The sequence below is a fragment of the Protopterus annectens genome, chromosome 8.part0, assembly GCF_019279795.1.
Source record: "Protopterus annectens isolate FY-2018-M chromosome 8.part0, PAN1.0, whole genome shotgun sequence".
Taxonomy (NCBI): Eukaryota; Metazoa; Chordata; order Ceratodontiformes; family Protopteridae; genus Protopterus; species Protopterus annectens.
Window position 1 is genome coordinate 1950451021 of NC_056741.1, and position 24767 is coordinate 1950475787.

Below are 24767 nucleotides of genomic sequence, written 5' to 3' on the forward strand. Positions count from 1 at the left end.
AAGGTTTAGCAGTAGTGATCCCTGAAATCACTGCTATGTTAAAGTATTGCCCACTTTAACCTCCAAACTGCAGTGAGAGGAAACTCCAATACTATAAGACTTCAAATCGGTGAATAATGACTTGGTTGAGTGTTTCCTTGGCCTAGCCAGGCTATCCTAAAGAGCGCTCATTCTTGCAGTGTTCATTTTGTCACAACTGTTCTCTCTGGAGTTAGATGTGGACAAAGCAGCAAGAATTCCAGGGTAGACTTCAGGGATGGAAAAGCTATGTTGTGACTATTCTATCTGATGTAAAGGATGGCTGGATATTTACTAGATGTAGGTATGACATTCCAGTATTAAAGTTGGCAAAGGCTCTTGTAGCTGGTAAAGTCTCCACAGAGAAGTCTAGATAAAGATAAACTTTCTGGTCACATAGTAGGAAGGGTCAACCTTCCCTTGCACTGACAGAATGTGTTTCTTGATACTTGCTTTCAATAGCTTAAAAATGAATTACCTGGGAGGTGAATACTCAAAAGGAGAGGTGGGCATATTTGATAGTGAGCTGGACAACAGTAGTCAAATTCAAAGCTTCAATCAGATGTTTTTCTAAAAATAAAATATGAAAGGTTACTTCTTCCTGTACTCTCTTTAAGGGTTACCAAGGGAAGATTATTTTTCCTATAGCTGTTTTCTAATGCAATTACAAAATTGGGCAGAAAGTGCAAGGCCTGATCACTAGGGTTACCGACTCTGGAATTTGCCATTCCAGGATGTTTGAGAGTCATCATCGTCAATTCTTCATGATGGCCAGTCAGGTTGTCATACTGAACCCCTCAGGTTGTTTATGCTTATTAAAATAGAGAGTACTGAAATACTGAATGAATAGGACAATGGACGATTTTAACATTTTTGATGGTTTGACCTGGTGCTATTGACACAAGAATAGTCAAATATTATAACACAAAATGCCAATTGTGCATGAGTATAACAAAAACATATTACTTAAATTGTACATTAGAGAGGTTACAGGCTTACAGCAGTTTTTGACTTGTGAATACAAATGATTAATCCTAATTGTGTTAAGTAACATCAAACACCAGTAAAAGATTCAAATTCAATATCCAGTGTTCATGCAAATACATAATCGTTAATCATTCTTGTTTAAAATAACTGACAATCACTGTGAATAGTCATAGAAATCACTGCATAATTTGCTGAAATTTATCTTCACCACTAACTTTGCTTTCACCGTGTCTGTATTTAGTCTGTTTCTGTTGTCGGACCAAAGTTCATTCATTATGCTGAAAACTCTGTCGCAGAAAGCATTTCAGACTGGGATTAACAGAACGTATGAAACAATATGAAGCAGTTGAATGTCATTTGAAGACACTAAAAAAACTTTACCCACCTATCACCGACCTGAGTTGTTGATTGTACAATGTCAATTCTAACCTTTCAAAGAATGCAGAATTCTTCATACAACTTGTCAGTATCAGCAGTTACACCTTCAATATGTTCAAGTATTGTCAACATATCCTGCCACTGGAAGTCATTGTCTAATGTTAGAACAAGAAAATGGTTGAAAATGGATTCATCATAATTATACAATTTCTGCAAAAATGTCAATCAACGATTAAAAAAATGAGTTGCTCCTGTTCAAATTTTCATTTACTTTCTGCAGTTGCAGCATCAAAATGTAGCAGTTAAAAGGCTGAAGAACCATAGAATTTGTCACGTTGATGTTGTTGCAGTTTGCACTTCATACTTTCCATAACAGCATGCACTTCAACAGCTGTAGTTGCATTTGAATCCAAGTGTTGGACGGCATCATCAAAAACAGTCATACTGTTGTGAATTAGATAGTGCAGTTTGGTAGACTATTATCACCGTCACAAGAAAACTCATCCCTTAGCAATGTTGCAACTTTGTCTTGACCTTGAAATGTAAAGTAAGACTTGAGTGCTGGCCAACATAACAACAATCTGTCAATAGCAGACAGTAGGCTTAACCAACGTGTGGGCACATGGTGTAGCAGTTCACAGTATTTGATTCGGAAAAAATAGAAGAATTCCTTAAGTTTAGCAGATTGTTTGGTGAATGTTGAGAATGAATTATAAGTTTTGATAACAGATAATTCAACCTCAAAACTGAATGCCTTTAATCCAAACTTCACACAGTTCTTGAGGATATGACATTTGCAATTTGCTTGTATCAATTTTTTTGTTTGCAACATGCAACTTCTAAAATACTGGCACGTGTTTTCCAAAGTTTATGGATGCATTGCCTGCACTGCATGAGGTGACATAATCTAAACACAGGCTATTAGCTGCAATGATATATTTAATTCTATCAGCAATTACTGTACTGGTTTCATCATTATCTTGATAAAAATCCGTGAGTTCATTCTTCACACCTTCAGTTCTCAATATAGTAATGAATGACCAATAGAAATAATGTTTTATTGCCTTTATTTGAAGCATCTGATCCAATTCCAAAATAACAAGCACATTTAACAGCACTGATGCAAAATCCCTGTGTTTTCAGACCCAGTATGTTTTCAACATAACATGTTGCGTTTCTACAGCCACATGACATTTTAGAAGCTATGGCTGAATCAGGGAATAGATTTGCCAGAAGCTTGTTGCCACAGTCCTAACTACTGTAGCTGTGGTGATGCATAACAACATGATACATGGTGATTAGTTCTGCTGTAATAACACTGTCTTATTCCAGAGTATTTGTTGAATAAAAAAATACAAAAATTGCATGAGCCTGCTTTTGTGTCATTACCACATTTTTGTGTTTGGATGATTCAGCATGTGTTGTAATGGCCTTCCCCTTGTATTTAACTGCAAAGGGCTGTCAACAGAGTGAGCAGTCTGCGGTGTAATCATCAATTTTCAATAACCATGAAAAATCACCTGTGATCTACTCTTGCTAGAAAACACACAGCCTTCTCTTCTTTCTCTTAGAAGTGTCCATTTTATGTGAATCAGAATTATCCAAATCCTGTGATTTCGATTTGTTACTATTACTACAGTGTTCACTAAATTTTGAACACAATGCCATAAATAATGGATACTAGAGTCTAGCAACGAGTGGACAAGCAAATGTTTTTACCAGCAAAGGTTATAAATAGATGTTACTTACCAACCATCACCAGCTGTAGCTTTAAGGTCCCAAAGAATGTAAAACAAATTGACTATGGTTTCTACCCACCAATTTTGAAAACCGCTAAAACTATTGAACTGCATTTCACACAAAAATTTTTAAGTTGTTTAAATTTTGATTAATATTTACTGCTGTCTGAGTCACCTGACTTGCATTAACTTGCAAGACTATACTGATCAGGACTACACAATTACGGAATATGATTCCATTGGTATGTTAGGAATGAATGTATGATAACATTAATTATGCAATTTAGGACCAAATTCCTGGACAAATCTCATCCTAACCTGGACACTGGATGGCAACTGTCAATTCCTGGACTGTCCAGGTGAATCCTGAATGGTTGTCAACCCTACTGTTCACATGTGTGCAAAGAAGTGTGGCAGTCCTGCATGCTCGTGGATTTCGTGTTTAAGGCTTTTTCTAGGAAAGCAAATTTAGTGTTGCACAATTCCTGTTGTACTTTTATCTGGCATTTTCTGTCTTAATTTGTGAGGTATCTGCAAAACTCAAGGCCAATAACTGTGTGGGTTTGTCTAGTTGTGTGCTAATATTGTCCAGTCTGCTGATAACTCTCCTGAACTTGCTTTCATACCTGTACTTAGGTGTTTTCTCTTCTTCTTGTCTCCAAAGGTAGGTATTGATTAACGCTAGGAAATTCTCAAGGGATGGAAGAACCAAGATTGTCCTTCTAAGTCTGATACTTTCAAAAATGTTTACTGTGAAGTATCAGGGCTGGTAGAAATCAGCATTCACACCATTACAGTAGTTGAGTTAGTTATTTTTGATAGCAAGAGGTTTATCCAAAAGTCCAAGGGTACGAAATCCAATGCTGTGATTAACACGAGTGAGTCAGACTGAACTGGCTTCTGCTGCACTCACAGATTTTTTGACAAAACTAGTGTATTTGATGCAACCATTCTTCATCCACTCATTGACTTGCCTTAGTTAAATACTGTACACAGTACAACACTGCTGCACCAAACACTACATGAAGATGGCATTCATGTCTATAAAAATAATAGTATAGAAAAACTGCAAACTGGAATACTGAAATCAGGAGAGTAATATGATTTTTTTTCCTTTATACATGGTACTCTTTGGAATTTGATTAAAGGAAAGGATACGTCATTTCTGATTAAAACAACTTAATATGGGTGGAGTTTTGCTCATTTATACATGAAAACAAAGCTTGAAAGACTGACTTTGTTCAGGTTCACACCTTTAACTCCAGGATACACTATTTATTTGAGGTGAGATATTGGTTATCTCTCTCTAATACTGCACATTTAAATACCACAATTTAAGAGGGTTTTCTAATGGCCTTGTAGTTTGAATCAACGACCTGGCACACTTAATCTAGCCATACAAGCCTATATGATGTAACAGATGATGAAACAGAACCAGTGGCAAACCAGTAGACCAGAAATTCCACGAGTGTTGTTGAAAATTTATTGTAAGCACTTTCATGCACTAAATTCTGTGCACTTCTTCAGACAAATACTCAAACAACACTAAGGACGTATATACCATCCACACCTAATTGAAAGTAATTATACAAATTAATTAAGATTTAAAGCTAACTACACTTTAAAATGTTATCCAAGCTAACTTAACATTCATAGGTCAGATCAAAGACAACACTACCCAGCTACGAACAGATAGATACATCTACTCTTATAAAGAATAATAAATGTAAAATATACATAGAAAATATACATAAAAAATGTGTATACACTTTAATTAATGTTCTAATGCTTTTAGTTTAAGCAAACACTTGATAGAACATGACTCATTAATCCCAGGATAAGCATATGCATTGGTTTTAAGTTGCCATAGCAACTCTTGTTCCTCCAGTTTCAAATGCCAGGGTCCTCCTCTTAAATTCCTACAAACCTGTTGTACCACTGTGAATTTAAAAACATGGGTACTAAATTCGTTGATGTGCCTTGCTAAAGCGTTGGTAAGTGTACCCTTAGATATCGCATATGTGTGTTCATAAATGCGCTGTTTTAATTGACGCTCAGTTTTGCCCAAATAGAACACCGGGCATGATTGGCACAAAGCCAAATATACTACACCTTGGCTTTCACAATTGAATTTATCTTGGATGGAATATTTAACTCCTCTAATACAAAATGAAGACCCTGTTTGAATAAACTTACAGTGATTACAATGCCCACATTTGTACATACCCCTATTGGGTTTGTACTGTTTATATGGTAATTCAAGTAATGTTTTTAAAGAAGGTGCTTTCTTGAATACCACAAGTGGTTTTGAACCCAAAGTTGTATTAAATGCCTGATCTTGTATAATAAGATCCCAATTGTTGTTCAAAATGTCTCTAAGTTGGAAAGATACATCATTAAACTGGGTCACTAAACTGGTCCGAAAGTTGCTACTAGCTTTGATATGAGGCCCAATTGGTACCAAACTATCTGAACCAACCGACTCCATGTTGTAATCATATGTGTAACCTGTGGTCAAAATAGGACCCAATAAACCAACTAGCCTCTTATGACAAACTTCCCTAATTAAGGCATGTATCAGCGTGGGGGGATAACCCCTATTCAGGAACATATCTGTTAATAAATTACATTCCTGTTCAAAGTCATCTTCACTAGAGCACATCTGAGACGCTCTAACTAACTGGCATTTCACAACCCCCTTCTTTTGAAAAAATGGATGGTTACTAGTGAAATGTAGGAAAGCGCTGCTGTAAAGTGGCTTCCTATATATCTTAGTTTTGTATCTATTATACATCACATCTTTATCCAAATAGATGTCCAAAAAATTGATGCCCTGCTCATTATATTGAAAAGTGAACTCAAGAAATGATGTAAAGGAACCCATAATTTCAACCAACTTCTCAGCATCTTCTTGACTATCTTTCATAATAATGAAAATGTCGTCTTGGTAAAGTGTACCAGACGACCATGTTGTTAAACCAAGGGTGTGGGAACAGAAAGGTACGTTCCCAAAATGCCATGACACAATTAGCAAAGCTCCCCCCACAAGGGGAGCCCATTGCGATACCTGACTTTTATAGAAACAATTCTCTTTTGAACATAAAAAAGTTGTTACTTAACACAATGTCCAGTAAAGTAATAGTCAGGTCAATGTCTTGGCCTGAGAAATGTTTGTATAATAGGAAATCTCTGACCCAATCCATACCTAATCCTTGTGGGATTACAGTATACAAATCCCTTATATCTATCAGAAACCCATAGGATGGGTTAAATGGTATATTGTTCAAATGTTGTAACACATGCCAGGAATCTCAACATATCTGGGATTCTGATTGCAAAGCTTCTTTTAGCTTAGCATCTACCCATTTGGCACATGCGTAAGTGATGGATTTTCGTCCATCAATAATAGGCCTTAGAGGAGGGTTTTTGACATTTTTATGGAGTTTAGGAACTCCAAATATAACAGGGGTAAGAGGTGCCGGCATAGTTAAATTATGATATGTTTCCAAAGGAATACAAGCTTCTATGAATAAATCGCTCAAGGCATTTTTAATTTGTTGATAAGCTCGATTAAGTTCGTTTAAGGAAACCTTAGCATAATTAGAACTTGAAAGCATCTGATGCATCCTGTTGTCATAATCAAGTTCATCCATAAAAATGGCTCCCTCACCCTTGTCCGGTTTCATGACCCGGATTCTATGTACTCTAATGTATTCAATAAGGTCTTTTTCAACCTTTGTGATGTTGCCATTATACCTGTAATTGTGGCAATAATAATCACCTACTACCACCCTGAAATAAATTTCCGACATTTTTTCAAAGAGTGCTAGGGTATTATCAGTGGGGGGATTATATGTGCTAGCTACTCGCTCATTAGAAGAAACAACATTTGTGTTTTTAAAAATCACATTTAAATTCATCTTACGTACATAAAACTTAAGATCACAAAGAACACGACCTAAATCTGGCTTTGAACAGGGAACAAAATTAAAACCTTTAGATAACAGTTCAACTAAGTCCTGTGGAATAACCAAAGAGGAAAAGTTATAAACTTTAAAATCGCCACTAATACTTGTCAGCACAGATAAATGTTCTTGTTGGTTCATAACGTTTACCTCCTGCACCGGTTGTTGTTCTTCCTGCGTTGTGGCCGGTAATTCCAGCCTGACTTCACCTTGTGAGATATAATGTTTCCATTGTGAAAACCCGGCTTGGTATTTGGTGTGCGGTGTTGATTATTTTGCTGTTGCTGCTGTTGTTGTTGATTATATTTAAGAATACGCTCACTGCGCCTAAACTCCAGGTTACCACAACCATTTTGAGCAAAACCACGTATTTCAGGTGATTGTGGGATGTCATCAGAACCGGCCTCATCACCGTTGTCTGTTGCCATAGAAGCCGAAACTATAGGAGTATTAGAATCAACATCTATACGTCTAGATGGTGGATCCGGGTATGCATGCTGGCATTCATAAGCCAACTTATCCTGGTTAATTTTATGCTTTTTTGTATCAGTGATTTTAGTTAAAAGAGAGTCAATACTCGTAAAAATTTTTTTTATGGTCATATTCATACTGGGCAAAGTCGGAATCTAATAGAATGTCTTTGTTCAATAAATCCAACTGATTTTTTAACTCGGTCATTTGCCCATTATATTGATCAATAAGTAGTCCCAAAAATTCAAGATCTTGCTTATTGAACAGTTGAACAAGTTGTAAATGAAAGTTTGAGTTCTTAACTACGCCCAATGGATATTTCCATTGGCGTAGACCTTTCGGGACAATTTTTAACTTAATGCATTCCTGGAAATACAATACCTCAACTTGCAATTTCTTATACTTAAGCAATGTATGGTCGAATTGTTTCAATCTCCCAACAATGTTATTTATATTGTCTTGGGCACTGTTGTTCACAGGAACAGACATAGAATCTGTTGAAAAAGCAATGTTGGGCATGTTCATAAACTCACCTAATTTAGGTAGAATATTGTCATGACTACCTGGAAGGTTGTAATTATTATTGGGCTCAACCGTTGATGTAAAAGTCTGCTGTTGACCGCTGTTATTGTCCACAGCTTCTGCCAAAAGCGATCTTGTATCACCTGTTGAATTATGAACTGAAGCAGGAACCAAGCCGTTTGTAGCGGGTTCAAAGGCATTGAAAATGACGCCGGTTCTAGGTCGCACAACTGCCGCAGCTTCCTTCCCCTGGTCGGACATTCTCCTCACCAGGTCATCTACCCTCTGGGTCATTTGCTGGATAAGTGCTGTTAAATTACCAATAGGATCCACTTCACGATTCAAAACACCAGGGCGATCAGGGCTCAGAGTAAACATGGATTGGAACTGCTGGTTACCACAACTATCAGCCATAGAAAAAGAAAAAAATAAACACACCAAAACTGTGAAACAGAACCAGTGGCAAACCAGTAGACCAAAAAATCCACGATTGTTGTTGAAATTTAACCCATCCTATGGGTTTCTAACGATAGATATACGGGATTTGTATACTGTAATCCCACAAGGATTAGGAATGGAATGGGTCAGAGATTTCCTATTATACAAACATTTCCCAGGCCAAGACATTGACCTGACTATTACTTTACTGGACATTGTGTTAAGTAACAACTTTTTTATGTTCAAAAGAGAATTGTTTCCATAAAAGTCAGGTATGTGTCATGACATTTTGGGAACGTACCTTTCTGTTCCCACACCCTTGGTTTAACAACATGGTCGTCTGGTACACACGTTACCAAGACAACATTTTCATTATTATGAAAGGTAGTCAAGAAGATGCTGAGAAGTTAGTTGAAATTATGGGTTCCTTTACATCATTTCTTGAGTTCACTTTTCAATATAATGAGCAGAGCATCCATTTTTTGGACATCTATTTGGATAAAGATGTGATGTATAATAGATACAGAACTAAGATATATAGAAAGTCACTTTACAGCAAAGCTTTCCTACATTTCACTAGTAACCATCCATTTTTTCAAAAGAAGGGGGTTGTGAAAGGCCAGTTAGTTAGAGCGTCTCGGATGTGCTCTAGTGAAGATGACTTTGAACAGGAATGTAATTTATTAACGGATATGTTCCTGAATAGGGGTTATCCCCCCACGCTGATACATGCCTTAATTAGGGAAGTTCATCATAAGAGGCTAGTTGGTTTAGTGGGTCCTATTTTGACCACAGGTTACACATATGATTACAACATGGAGTCTGTTGGTTCAGATAGTTTGGTACCAATTGGGCCTCATATCAAAGCTAGTAGCAACTTTCAGACCAGTTTAGTGACCCAGTTTAATGATGTATCTTTCCAACTTAGAGAAATTTTGAACAACAAATGGGATCTTATTATACAAGATCAGGCATTTAATGCAACTTTGGGTTCAAAACCACTTGTGGTATTCAAGAAAGCACCTTCTTTAAAAACATTACTTGAATTACCATATAAACAGTACAAACCAAATAGGGGTATGTACAAATGTGGGCATTGTAATCACTGTAAGTTTATTCAAACAGGGTCTTCATTTTGTATTAGAGGAGTTAAATATTCCATCCAAGATAAATTCAATTGTGAAAGCCAAGGTGCAGTATATTTGGCTTTGTGCCAATCATGCCCGATGTTCTATTTGGGCAAAACTGAGCGTTAATTAAAACAGCGCATTTATGAACACACATATGCGATATCTAAGGATACACTTACCAACGCTTTAGCAAGGCACATCAATGAATTTAGTACCCATGTTTTTAAATTCACAGTGGTACAACAGGTTTGTAGGAATTTAAGAGGAGGACCCTGGCATTTGAAACTGGAGGAACAAGAGTTGCTATGGCAACTTAAAACCAATGCATATGCTTATCCTGGGATTAATGAGTCGTGTTCTATCAAGTGTTTGCTTAAACTAAAAGCATTAGAATGTTAATTAAAGTGTATACACATTTTTTATGTATATTTTCTATGTATATTTTACATTTATTATTCTTTGTAAGAGTAGATGTATCTATCTGTTCGTAGCTGGGTAGTGTTGTCTTTGATCTGACCTATGAATGTTAAGTTAGCTTGGATAACATTTTAAAGTGTAGTTAACTTTAAATCTTAATTAATTTGTATAATTACTTTCAATTAGGTGTGGATGGTATATACGTCCTTAGTGTTGTTTGAGTATTTGTCTGAAGAAGTGCACAGAATTTAGTGCATGAAAGCGCTTACAATAAATTTTCAACAACACTCGTGGATTTTCCGGTCTACTGGTTTGCCACTGGTTCTGTTTCACAGTTTTGGTGTGTTTGTTTTTTTCTTTTTCTATGTAACAGATGATGATAAAAACACTGGAAAGAAAAGGTTGTACTTCACAAATAGGTAAACAGTAAATCACAGGCAAAAAAGTGAATGGGACAATGGAATGATGCCTTCACTGTATGTGATAGCCTTACAGTTCGACAATAACATTAAAAATAATAAAATAAAGGGAATGAAAGTCACATTTTGGAAAGGAAAAAATTGAAATTTGGGTGGATGTCTTTTACATTTCTAATATTTACTATTTTATTTATTTGCATTTAACAGAAAAGTCTAAGTAGGTACTGAACTTCTTTTCAATGGACACCTAAGGAAAAAAGCTCCATTAACATTACAATACATTATAAACACATATCAGGGACATTCACGTTTTAGATACAAGTATTATACACAGGCATTTAAGCTTTATATAGTAAATCTGGTAATTATATACAAGTCTAATAACCTAGTATTTATTTACAGGTATTAAACTATTAGACATGAAGGCCTTAAATAGTTAATAATCTTAAAGCACTTCCGTTCACCAAAGTAGTGGATTAAAGTTCAAAGCTGTCTTTGGCTAAGCTATAAAACAAAGTCTTGAAATTAAAAGATGAAGCTAGGTATACATGGAAACCCACAAGTACACCTTACACTGTATAAAGAATTATTTAGTTGCCTTGGTCTTTAATTGACATTCAGCCAGCCCTAACCAAAATGTTTTTTTGTCATGACGGTCACTGATCAAGAACAGAGTACTAATTTCAGTTATAGCCTGAGACAGTCAATCACAAGAGATTTCCTTTTAAGACTTTAGTGCATATGCCTGCAAAAAATGTTGGAACATAAATTTTACTTCAGGGCATGGTATCTCAAAAAAGTATTTAAGCTAATTTGCTTGTCTGATTGAAGTTGTGCCACTTTTGCTATATCCAGAATCATTGCATCTCAGATAAATGTTCGAGTATAAGTATATACTTTAAAGTACGTTTTGCTGTTTTTGAGAAATGCAGTGACAGCAGTGAGTACATATAGGTTAAAAGGGAGTGCATGGTATGAATGTGTTTGTCCGTTGCAACTAATGCTTTTATTTTATCATTTTACCTACATTTGTTAGATGTGTGTGTATATATGACGTGTTCTTCCACAGTAATACGAAAATATTGCTTAGGTGTTTTGTTTTGCTGTGTTGCATTTTGTTGTGACATAGTGGACTTTATATACAAATAAACATATTAGCTAGTCTGTGATGAATAATAATAAATAACAAACCATATTTTGGTTCTGCTATGAAACACCAAATTCCTAAAATCCAGCAAATCAAGAAGATGAGAAAAAATTGCTCAAAACTCAGAGGGGCGAAAAACTCAATTTAAATTTTCCTGCATCCCACAATGTTAGGGAGAATTCCCATATCCCCAAACTTATATATATCAAGTCCACTGAGAAAATCTCCTAAACAGTAGAAGTCACTCTAGCAATGACTTTATGGAAAAACAGTGTTTGGCTTCATGCTTTTCATCTTTTTTAATCGTATTTGCCTCATATCTGTTGACAATCAATCTTCCACTGAGAAAATCTCCCTAAACAGGTGAATTACTGCCCGTGCACACTTAGAAGTCACACTAGCAATGACTTCCTATGGAAAACAGTGTTTGGCTTCATGCCTTTCATCTTTTTTTTCTGCAGGCTACTGACTATTGAGCAATTTCACATCGAGTATATGTAGGGGAGCTATTTTTTAAATTTTTTTTCTATAATTGTATTTGCCTCATATCTGTTGACAATCAAGCTTCCTCCATCTGGACTTTACACTCCTTCATGGTAGAGAGTCTAGAGACATCTGGAAGGCACATCATTTATGCAGAATGAAAGCGTCCTAGCTATTGAGGACATCTGAATGGCCTCACTCCATCCCCAGGGTGGGAGATGCAAATTATCAACATCACAGAGAGCCACAATGCACTGCCCCTTTGAGTCCACATTCCCATGCACTTGTTAATGAGGGCTACCAATGACAGTGGCTTGGTCAGAAAAGTCTACCAGTAGGACATGTACAGAATGATGTTTCTCATCTGAGGGATTGTGGCAGTATGTGCTCTGCTCCACTGTGCCTCCCCCTAGCAAGAACCTACCCACCCTCCCCTGCCAACTCCCATTACCTGCTCAAGTCACCTTCTGAACCATAGTCAGGACTCCACTGCACCACCAGAGCTGTCTACAAATAATATGCCAGAAACAAAAACTCTTCATGTGGGTGTGGTTCAAAAGACAGCTTTTTGTACAGTATTTTTTTTTATTTGTAATATGAAAGTGAATAGGAAATTGAGAGAGCTACTGGAGGTTAAACATAACACAGCAATACATAGTGTGATATAAATGACTGAAAGTTGCTTAGCATGTTGCTCAGTTGTTGAATTACCACTCTCGCAAAAATGAAGATGGTACTTGCATTCTGGAATTGGGAGGGCAGGTCTTCCAGAGCATTACCACCCGGACTATAAAACTTTCTCTCTCTCTCTCTCTCTCTCTCTCTCCATTCAGGCAGAATGTTAGATTAGATTATCTACTTGAATTCAGAGTTAAAGTCTCACTGCCTAAGCACTTTCAGCTGTTAGGCTTGTGTAAAGTAACCCGAATTACATCCCAAGCATTCACTATAATACTTTTATTCATGCTATCATGCTCCTACTTCACCATCCTTACATGTGCAGCTAGTAATATAACTAAATGAAGGCCTATAGTCACTTACCGCTTTATCTATCTAATAATGCTCCTACGTGTCCCTTGGTCAGCTTTAGCCAAACTCTGTATATGTGTGGCATCTTAGTATGTGATCTATTATTTACCAAACAGTTTGCAGTTAATCTGTCTTGTTTTCTGTGAGTTACAATATAATCAATATCATGTGCCAGCATTTTTCATGTACAGAGATAAAGCCCTAGGTGTGACCAAAGTGACCCCAAGTCTGATTACTGGCTTTGGCACCTGTTAGAGCTGCTGTGAGGAAGATGAAGAATTAAGTGGATAAGCTGGGTCAGCTGTCCTTGGTGGAAGGAGAAAGGGGGCATGTACCTGAGAAAAGCTAACTTGGAAGAATCTGCAGTGGACAGCAGGGATCATGTAGGAATGCTGTCCACAAGGGGAAGCAGGGCCACTGGGTTGCATATGCTCAGAGATTTGAATGTACATTGCTGTGGCCCACTGTATAACAACCCCTTGGATGCCTGTGGCATGTGTAGCAGGTTAGGTACTACAAATAGAAAAAGTCTAATGGTCGCCTTAATGACAACCCCCTATTAGTAGGCTCTAACCTCTGGTTGGCTGAGTTGTGGTTAATGGTCATGAGACAGAGGAGGAAAAAAATAACAATATATCTGTATCCACTATTTACGTTTATTTTAAGAATAAGTATACATTTTGTCATATGATATGTATAATATGTATACTAATCTGCTTATAGTATGGTTCTGTATATATGCATTGTTAAGTAATACACTCTGCTGTACTCTGTAATGTTCTGTGTAGCTGGGGTTCCCCTCTCCTTTGTGTTTCTGTTAAAAACAAAAAGACTCCTAGAGATTTACCTTGTCATGAAAATATATATTTTTTTACCTTTCCTACATGAGTGTTAAATAATGTATTCTGGGTATTAACACCAGTTCAGATTTTCTCCTTTCCCTTCTTCCCACCTCCATAATCTATGCCTTCACTATGGACTCCCATTTTTAACATGTATAACCTTGTGTCTGTTTGAAATTAGTCTGACATGATATCTTTTTGCCAGTGTCAAAAATTCAGCCTAATGTACCCACGAATCACAGCACAGTCTGGTGTGTCACAACCATTATCCTATTTTTAATTTAATAATACCTTCACTAGCATGAATGATGCATATCTAACGTCTTTGCCACCCAACTAAAACTCTTCTTTCAGAAAACATGGCCACCTCATCTGCAAATGCTACTGAGATGGCTACAGTGAATGTTGAAGCCTTGATACCTGTCCACACCTCTTTATATTTTTATAGCCATATCTGTGGAATGTCTTAACCTCCCTAACCCCAGGAATTGAAGCACACAATATTCACACATTATATAATCAGTCAACAGTGCATGTCAACAACATCTCCTCTAACTTGATCCATAATGAGCCTCAATGCATGCCTTCCAGGAATCATAAAACTCTCATGATTGCAACCTCTTCATTACATTCACAGGTACTGAGAATAAGCCTGACATGTATTTACTTTTTGGTTGCTTCTAGACCCTGCATTATCCCTTCTATACTGGGCCATTTCCCATGTATTTGGCCCTGATGTTGACCTTTATAACTATTTCCTTCAGTCTAAATTAGTTCAGCACAAAATAGCCTAATATATTATGAATTTTTCAGAGATTAAGACTGGAATATTCAAAAGTAAGTCATATTATTGTGACTAAAGCCAACTGAAACAGTCAAACAGTTGCATCCGGAATTTTAAAGAGATCATTTATATTTTAATGTAATTTTTTTCTATGACACTTTTACATAGAATGATTATTTTTTTAAATGTTGAGGTTTTGGACTTTTAAGTCCAGTGTTACAGTTATACTGGTGATGGATTTAATATGAGAAGAATAAGGTTTTCGATATTCTTTTTTTGCTAATAACTCGGTTATGTTTGATTGTGCAGCTTGTGTTGACATCTTGCTATGTCACAATTTTCTTTATCATTGGTGGTGAGTAAAGGAGTTTCTGGGGGTATACAATCTGGATTTTTAGCATCTCTTGGATAGTTTATGTAAAGATCTTGGATGTGGGGATGAGTAATCTGACTGGGGTTCAGCAGGAACAGTTTCCTTGCAAAAATACATATTTTAAGTAATACAGAGTTAGTCTTATTACAAGCTTATGTTTTATTTGTATTTTGTTTTATTCCTGTATTCTTATCAACAAATATGTTTCAATAGTAAGTATTAATGCAGTTTTATTTCATGTGTTTTTTTAATTTGTACTGTTTGTTGTGTTTGCAATTGTACTTAGGAAATAAGAACATAAACTTGAACTGATAACATCCATGTGATCTTGTTTTCAAACAGTGTGGAAATCAGCAATTGTTATTTTTACTTTTAATAAATTACTGTAAAATATATGAGGGTCTTTATTATACCATGGAGTAATACAACAAAGATGAGGTAGGCTACAACTGGAACAGGAAAATGCAACGTACAAATTTGGTTTGAACAAAGTCTAAAAAGGCACATTCAAAACACTGTAAAGTGCCATAATAACATTTATTTAAGTACTATAAACTATATTTCAATGCATATCAAGAATTTAATCAGAGACTAGGATCAATGCATACCAGAGGTTCTAGTCAGGGCTAGGAAGTCTAAGAGCATGTATATGAAAACTCTTCCAAGGCATGCTTAGGAAAATAAAAATCTTTATGTAAACACATTAGACATTATTCAGATGAAAATAACAGCAGTATTATACTTAAAATGGCACTATCACAACTAAGCAAAGCAAAATAGTAGGATGTGTTTACTAGTTATTTCTAAACACGTGTCCCCTGTTTATAATAATTAACATTTAGATAATGATGGATGTATGTCCTGCAAATTTTAGACAATCGAGTAGTTAATAAATATTCTTCTCTTGGTGTAGGTGGCTTAAACAGATTTTTTTCATGAAATTAAATACTGTATTTGTTCACAGGATTATATGAAATACAAAGCAATTGAGTCACTAGACCACTTATGCCTGGTCAACATTCACCCACATGAAGCACCTCCCCTTATCAACAAATACTTACCTCATGACGTACCCCAGTTATCACAAAGGACAAAAAAAATTGATCCAAGAGTAAATCTGAGTGTCCATCCAGTCATACAAGCTAAATCTGAAAGATGCTCCAGTCATACTTTGTTTAACTTGCAGGGAAGGTCTGTTCCAGAGGTGAGACAGGGGCTAGATGAAAATTTATGTGCTGGTAGAGATTCACATCCTTAATTATGGCATTAGTGGAGCTGTTTGACTTACAAACATGCAGGAGATAAAGTTGGATGGGGTCCCTAATGGCACAAAATGCAAGGCAGCATAGATCACACTGCGAGAGCAAATAATAAACTGAGTAAAGGGATAATGTGTTAAGCCCTTTATGGTATCTCATTTCATTTGAAAAACATAGGCCTACTAGTTTGAGATTCATCTTGGAAAAACATTATGAAAGTATTATATTAAAATAATTAATTAAAATGATTTTACTAAGAGGCATCAATCAACATGGTAGTATTTTAAAGCTTATGTACTTTTATAGGTTCATAGGTTCATAGGTCCATAGGTTGGTACTAGGCTATCGGCCCTAGAGCCTATACAAGCCTAGCCATAACAATTCCCTGGCTATTTCTTCCCACACTATTTACTTTCCCAACCCCTGTCTAGCAGGGCGACTGATATGATCCCCGGGGTGAATTTCCTTTCTCCCATCCAATCATCAAGGTTCCTTTTGAAGAGGGCCAAAGAGATGCTCTGCTTGACATATATCGGCAGTCTATTACAGAGTCTGGGAAGTCTCTGGGTCAGGAATCTATCCCTCCAGCATGTTTTGTTTATTGTGATGACACAGTTTAGATACCTGGAGCATGTGGCTCTGAGGAATTGGGATATCTTTAAGTGAAGCATGTCCAACAGCTCTGGGTTTGACATAGCCTTGTATGTTAAGCAGAGATCGCCTCTGAGTAGATGATATGTGACAGAGTATAGCTGGAGTTTTTTAAAGTGGTCAGCATAGAGCATCTGGTTTAGGCCTGTGATTCTTTTAGTGAGGTATTTCTGCGGCCTTTCCAGTTGTTGCAGATGTCTTGAGAGGTACATACCAAATGAGGCATTGTATTCTATAATGGATCTAATGAGGGATGAGTACAGTGGGACAATGACCTCCTTTTTTCTGGATGAAAAGCCCTTAGTGATGAGGTGTGCCACACAGAAGGATTTTCTGACTGTTGTGGCAATGTGGTTATCGAAGGTGAGACCACTGTCCACCTGTGTCCCTAAGTCTCTTATCACACTTTCAGTGTTTAGTGTACTGCCACCTATGTGGTAATTCATGGGTACATCTTTTTTCCCAAAGGGGATAACTATACATTTCTTGGCATTGAGCTTGGACCCATGACTCTGGCACCAAGCATCTGTTTTTGTAAGGCCCTTTTGTAGAGCATCCACATTATCTGGGATTCAATAATGGCTCCCAGTTTGCAGTCACCTGTAAACTTTGTTAGCCAGAATTCCTTAGTGTTGGCCTGTACTTCAGAGACATAGATGTCAAACAAGAGCGGTCCCAGGATTGAACCCTGAGGTACACCACTTGTCACTTGTCTGGAGCTGGATTTGGAGTCAGCGACTTTTACAGTGTGGGTTCTGTCAGTAAGCCAGTTGGCATCCCATTGAGTGATGTAGGGATTAATGCCCAGCTTAGTAAATCTAGCTATGATTCCAAAGTGGGGGATGGTGTCAAAGATCTTGGCGAGGTCCAGATAGGCAGTGTGGGCTGCCTTACCCTTGTTCATGGCTCTGGAGACTGATTCAAAGAAGTCAATCAGGTTCAGGAGACAAGATCGGCCCTTCACGCACCCAAACTGGGAGGGGGCCAGTGTTTGAAGGTTGCCACTGTCTTTGTTTATAAGTTCCTTGATAATACATTCCATGGCCTTGCAGATCAGGCTTGTCAGACTGATAGGGCGGTAGTTCCCGGGATCCAAGGTGACACTATGATTAAACATGACACTTAGGTGAGGTACCAATTCATTTTGCAGTTCATGTAATACACAGCCCAGGATGTCATCTGGTCCCATGGATGCTGTATTCTTAGCTTTGGAGAGTGCATTTTTTACCTGTGTGGGCATTATTAACGGAATTTGGTAATCTTCCAGTATTGAGATGGGTCATTTAGGGGGTGAGAGGGGGGTGAAGTTGGCACTGAATTGATCTGCCAGGATATTGGCAATATCCTTGGGATCAGTATATTTAATGCCATTCTGTTGTAGCTCAGAGCAGATCTGAGCATTGCCATTTAGATTCTTGACATAGTTAAAGAATGCCTTCTGGTTGTCTTTCGAATCTTTGCCAATTGTATTTTCATAACTAGCTTTGAAGGATTTTATGAGGGATCTCAGCTTCTTACTGAGGCTGGTAAGGGAGTTTTTTTGCATCCTGGGATTTTTCTCTTTTCTGCAACAGTTTCTTCCTTTTGTTGTAAAGTTTGCTTATGGCAGGGAACCACCAGATTGGCTTCCTTTTTTTGGGGGAGAGTATCTTGGTTCTATTTGCGATGGCATGATTCGTGCATGAGTGGATGTGCTCGTACAGTGCCTTAGTGTAGGACTCAGCAGTCAAACTTTCAGTTCCCATCTGCATGGGTGTCATGAAGTTTGTCACTTCTGACTTGAGTAGCATGAAGTTGGCTTTGGACAATTTATCCATTGTTCGTGGTTGCAGCTGAAATAGGTTTTGATGTGAATATAACATTTTTGGATTTTGTTATGTCTTTTGATTATGTGCCACACATTTCATTCATACCTTTCAAATTATAGGACGTCGTTACATTTGCTAGACTAAAGAGTGGTTAAACAACAATGTACATATTAAAAACTTAGTATCAAAACCTTTTGAGGTTAAGAGGGGTTATTTTTCATGGGTCTGTACTGGAGTCTATTCTGATTTAATTTGTTCGTGGTTACAGTGCTGACCACAGAAAATATATGAGATGCAAAATATGCAACCGGTGCAAATGTAGTTGATATAGTGACGACAAGTGACCAAAAAAATTGCAGTCCTACATAGAGTTATTGCTTATATGGTTTCAGAATAATAAGATGGACTACAGCAAAAAAAATGTCATGTCATATGCTTATGGTGTCTTTAACGACATAATAACCATGTGTTCTGATTTGTAAAGACTTGGGTCTGGCTGTTAGTAATACACTGGACTTAAGCAAATATAAAGGAAATGGTTAAAAGCAGTTTCTGTATTATAAAAATATATGTAAGGAGGTTTTAAGAGTCTTATACTACATGAGATAGACTATGACGTTGGCTTTTGTATGTATAACTCTAGAGATATCAGAAGTTTTATGCTTCCTAAATTACTTCTGTTATGATGAGAGGCTAGAATTCCTAAAACTGCATGATATTAAAGAATGTATAGCACTAACATAATTTGTGCATATAAATATTTGAAAGATGAGACAGCTATGGGAATTAGTTTTATTTTGCATATCCACAGACAAAGAAGCAGTTTGCTAAAACATGTCAACAAATATCATGGAAGTAAGAAAGCAAAATGTTTTTTAAATAAGAGTAGCTAAACTTGGGAATAACCTACCATTTGTGGTTGGAATGTTTAAGTCTCTGTAGCACTTTAAAAGTCAAATAGATGAGCTCTTGGGGGATTTTAGTTATAGAAAAAGGCCATGAGAAGTAAAGCCCATTTATAACCTCTAATGAGTTCCTGAGCTATTTAGTAACATTTAACTTAGTAAACATGAATTAACTCAGCACCAAATACAGCAGCCCTACTAACTCTTAACCAGCTGGAAGGAAGTTAAACCCTAACACTAGTACTGCAGCAAGCACAAAAGAACTGTATCATCTATCTCACTGTGCAAAACCTCTCTCTCACTACCCAACTTCTGATCCTTGCTTTGCTTTTTTTTATCTTTAATATGAACAACTCACAAAGATTCCAGTGTGGACAACAGCTATGATCTGTTTCAAGTTAACAGCTTAAGGAATGCATACGCAAATAACATTCAGCTGTTAACGTCTTCACAAAAATGAAACAACTTACCTGTTCTAGATACTTTTTCCATATAGGTTCACTTTGATCTGGCATGAATTCATTCCAACCATGTTTTTTTCTGCGCTGGGTTACCGAATTCTCTGATAATCCTTCCTGTATGTCAACCTGAAAAGGTACAACATTTTCACTTACCATACCACAACATACTATGTGTTTATCATATCATACAAAAAGAAAAGAAATCTAAAAGGCATACCAAAAAACATTCCATAAACTACCCCATCAGCCTTTTGTGTCTACATAATTGTTCAAGATTTTTAAAAACATCTAAGGATTGGTAATTCTCCATAATATAATGTAGGAAATTCCAGTTATGCATTACCCTGGATGGATATCAGAAATACATGTCTTATCCCTTATTTTTATTTATTGCAAAATCAACTTTACATTCACTCTATAAATTGTGAGGGAATAAAATATTTTCGAGAGCCTCCTATGTGAGTATAAAGTCTCCTCATAACCAGTATACGCATTTAGAGAATGAGATTTTTTCTTTACATATGAGTTTTCTATACAAAACGTATCTATACTTCGATGTTGGCCTAATCAGGGCTCAGAGCTTATATAACGTTAATGATACTGAGCAAATCTAGAACTTGTACACTTTAGCATTTTACCAGAAATAATGTTCCTGAGACACATGCAGGTGTGAGAGTATATGTGATTTATGCATTCACGAACAGGTCTGAAAGCACAATGGATGCCCAAGTCCATTAAAAATAGAAGAAACTGTAAAACAGCCTAGTCACCTTTGTGCAGAATGTGTACACGGTGAACAGTACCTCCACACAAGACTTTATGTTTCATGGCAGCATTCTAAAAGAGCTTCTCCATGCAGATGTGGTTGAAACAATGAATCACAGCTGCAGGCCCTACTAGGCCTTCCTTTCAGTTTCAGCTGCAAAAATAAACTTCACTTGAGGTAGTCTCAGGCCACATCAATAACTGACCACAGATGGGTTGCTGAACTCCATGAATCTTGGCCATTAAGTATCACAATATCTCATTACTAAATGAACACAACTGACTGCCTAATTCAATTGTTGTGTTAAAGTCACAGTCCACCTTTTCCCATATAGAAGATATTAGCTCTATTCCCACCTCATACTAAATCACTTACAGTGATTGGTTATTTGGACCACATCAATTTACGGACATTTTTTAGCCAAGTCAGGTCTATGGGATACTGTGTATTGAAACAGTTTTAGGGATTGTGTTTAGTGTTATAATACTATGTTGCCATCTTGCTACTTGTGTATCTTCTGTAATGGAGCATGATCAGTTACAAGATCGAAGTGCCTAATGACAGCGTTTCAATGAATAATAGGTTCACTTTATAGCTAGATAATCTCACTCTCTCACTCTCTCTCTCTCTCTCTCTTTCTATGGCTGAGCATCTTTTTTCCATATTACTTAATTTTCAGTTGATACAGCGCACAGGTTGTTCCTCACCTTGAATACCTTGAGACAATACTGTTTTGAAAGCTTGATTCTTATGCACCCATGTACAGGGTAAATTCTCCAGTAAAGTGATGAGTCACTATCATGGGCTCAAACAAAGCATTCTATTCTTTTTAATTCACTGAAAGTTCTATCTGCCTTTCAGGACCATTCCTTGTTTGAGAGGAGGATTTCCTTTTGTGAGATATGTCAAAGGACATGCAATAGTTACAAAGTTAAGTACAAAGCTGCTGTAGTATCCAGCTACTCCAAGAAAAACATTTGCCTATCTTTTAGTAGAGCAAACAGGACATTTTTTGTGGTGTATATTTTTATCAGTTATCCTCTTACCATCCCCTGTTCCTCCATACCCAATTTACTAAGCCCTCTGCATGAATTACCATATTGCTCAGGTGTGCAGCAAATATTAGTCCCTGAAAGGTGGCTAAGGCATCAGTCATAGCACTCCATATTGAAATATGCAGGGGTTACAAAGGCTGTTATTTGGGGAAAAGAGGTATCTCAAAACACCCAATTTCCCAAGTTTAGTGTTGTTAAATATGTGGCCTGTCCTAAGTCTTTAATAACTATAATATTCTAGGCATAGAATGTTTGTCTTTTTTCCCGGTTAGGGGTCACCACAGTGGAACTCCAGTCCACTAATGATTGGCAGTCGATTTTTATGGTGCCGAGTTGCCAGCCCAACACCCAACCTTCAGCGAAGGCACACCCATTCACTCATGTCTTTCAGAGGCCACTCGACTACGGGGAGGACATGCAGACTCCACACAGAATCGGGCAGGAGAACCTCTTGCTGTGAGGTAACAATGCTGTACCACAGCGGCTTTATAACAATCATATTTTGAAATGCTGTTCAGTTTCATAAAGTTGTTACAGAAACTTTCAGCAGCATTAGGAGCTAGTACTTTCTTGCTGACTCTGTGGTTCTTTTGTCAGTCCTAGCTGGAGCATCTTTTACACAACTTCTCTTACTGTTTCTGTGACTCTGGTACTCTCTGATGTCTATCATCGCTCCAAATACTGTCTCTGGGTTATGCTCCGTCTGTGAAATTCTCCCATGCATGTCTGACAACACTCTTTTAGTACTTAATAAATAATTCTTATTTCCTGCTTTTGTACTTTTGACAAGGATTCTTGTAACTGGAATTCAGAGAGATTCTCTGGGATCCTCAGTTAAATTCTTCAAATCAGACATGTTTATTATTATTTGATCCTGTATTTCCTGTGCTTTTTGTATGTGTCCCTTTATTACTGTCATAACCAATTTTACTCTAGTCTACAAATCGATGTAGTGTTCTATCAGACTTTTACATGATTCCTCATCTTTTTCCCAAGTTTATTTAGGAATTCTGAGCAATCCTTTGTAATACTGCCATCCAAACATTCAAATGGAATAAAATTATCTGAATCTTATGGACCTTTTATTCTGTATACAACAAATAGAATGTCAGCTGGTCTTGGTTCTTAACATCTGCATCAATAACATTCCTTTGGATGGATTTCTGTGTCCAGCAATCTGTGAATTGTAGACTAAAGTCTTTAACGGTTTGCTTTAAAGCAATGACCTAACTAATATAATACTCCTGGCTCTGACCAGTAAGTATCTCCATACCTCTCAACTGTACAGATTTTCACAGAATGCCCAGATTTTTGCCTCACATTTCTAGTCAGTTTCAAATAAAATTGTGGTTTTCTGGCAAATCACTGGCGATTCATTGATGGTTGAAGTCAGAAAACAATGACAAACATTTGAGTTTCAGACTTCATACCCTTTAGAAAATCCATGTTAATGCAAAATTTGTTATTTTATCAATGTTCTAAGTTTGTAAGAGCAATATTTAAAAAGTGTTCCTATTTTGGGGTCTTTCCCCTATTATTTATGGCCTTGTCCAGATTTCTTGCTCTAAGACGTTGAGAGGTATGAGTATCTCCTTAGGGCCACCCACTCAGTAGAATTACCATACCAATTCTCTAGTAATAACCTTAACATTAGCTTTCAGTAAAGGACCTTTTCTGGGGAGTTTTGTAGCTTAGTCTATTAGTACTAGCATGTACTGATACCCATTGCTAGATGTTATTTGTGCCCTACAATGTCCATAGCATTCTGTTTAAAATGTAGTTCAATACTAGCCATAGGGTTCAGTGGACACTTAAATATCTGACATTCTGGGCAGGAAGCATAGAAATTTAATCTCTTTAATCTTACCTGGGTAGTAGTTTTGTCCATAAGCTGCTGACCTAATATGTGACTATGGGATAGCTTCATCATTAATATACAATTAGGTTTTGGTGCTAGTAACTGATGTAGAATGTTGGGCAGCACAGTGGCACAATGTATAGCATTGTCACCTCACAGCTAGAGGTTATTTGGTTTGATTCTTGGCTGTGAGGAGTCTGCATGTCCTCCATGTGTTCATGTGGGTTTTCTTCTGGTGCTCTGGTTTCATCCCACATTTCAAACACATGAAGTAAAACGAAAAGCAGCAGGAACAGCAACAGTGTATACCAAAGAAAAATGTAGAACAAAAACACCAAAAATCAGGAGAAAACCAGGTCTTTTAGCATAAAATTATTTAATTCACTGTTCATCAAAGGCGACTTCATCAGAAATACAATTCACTACTACAGAAACACACTTAAAATACTGTCAGCAAGTGAACAAATAATTGTATAACAAGCTGTTCAACTCATAAAACAATTCTTCAATTGAAGTGAACCATCAATAAACTTAGTCCCATAGACTACTATTTGCAGTAAAAAATACATCTAAGTAAAAACTTTATTTTTTAATATTAACTTTTCTGTTTTTTAAAAAAACATTTTATATTGACTGTGTCATTCAGCCCAGGATGTATGTAAGAAGCCAATCTCAGTTGCCATACCACTTCTTTCTGTTCTACTTTGTTCCTATAATCATCTCCCCTGATGTACTTGTTCACTGACTCAAGAACCAAGAAGGTGAATATTTTCCAGTTAGTGCATGTAGTAGAATGCTTGTAGAAGGCATTGTTGACATTTTTTTGTTCTTATAGCATACAAATGTTCAAGAATACATGTCC

At 36.9% G+C, this 24767-nt stretch overlaps 1 protein-coding gene across 1 annotated transcript in view; it reads right to left on the minus strand.

The window, feature by feature from the left end:
• Nucleotides 1–24767, minus strand: part of ATP2C2 (ATPase secretory pathway Ca2+ transporting 2) — a 629254-nt gene that overhangs the window by 538653 nt on the left and 65834 nt on the right. The window contains exon 3 of the mRNA XM_044081473.1: nucleotides 20236–20352. Coding sequence (XP_043937408.1) covers nucleotides 20236–20352 — 117 coding nt within the window. The remainder of the gene's footprint in view (nucleotides 1–20235; nucleotides 20353–24767) is intronic.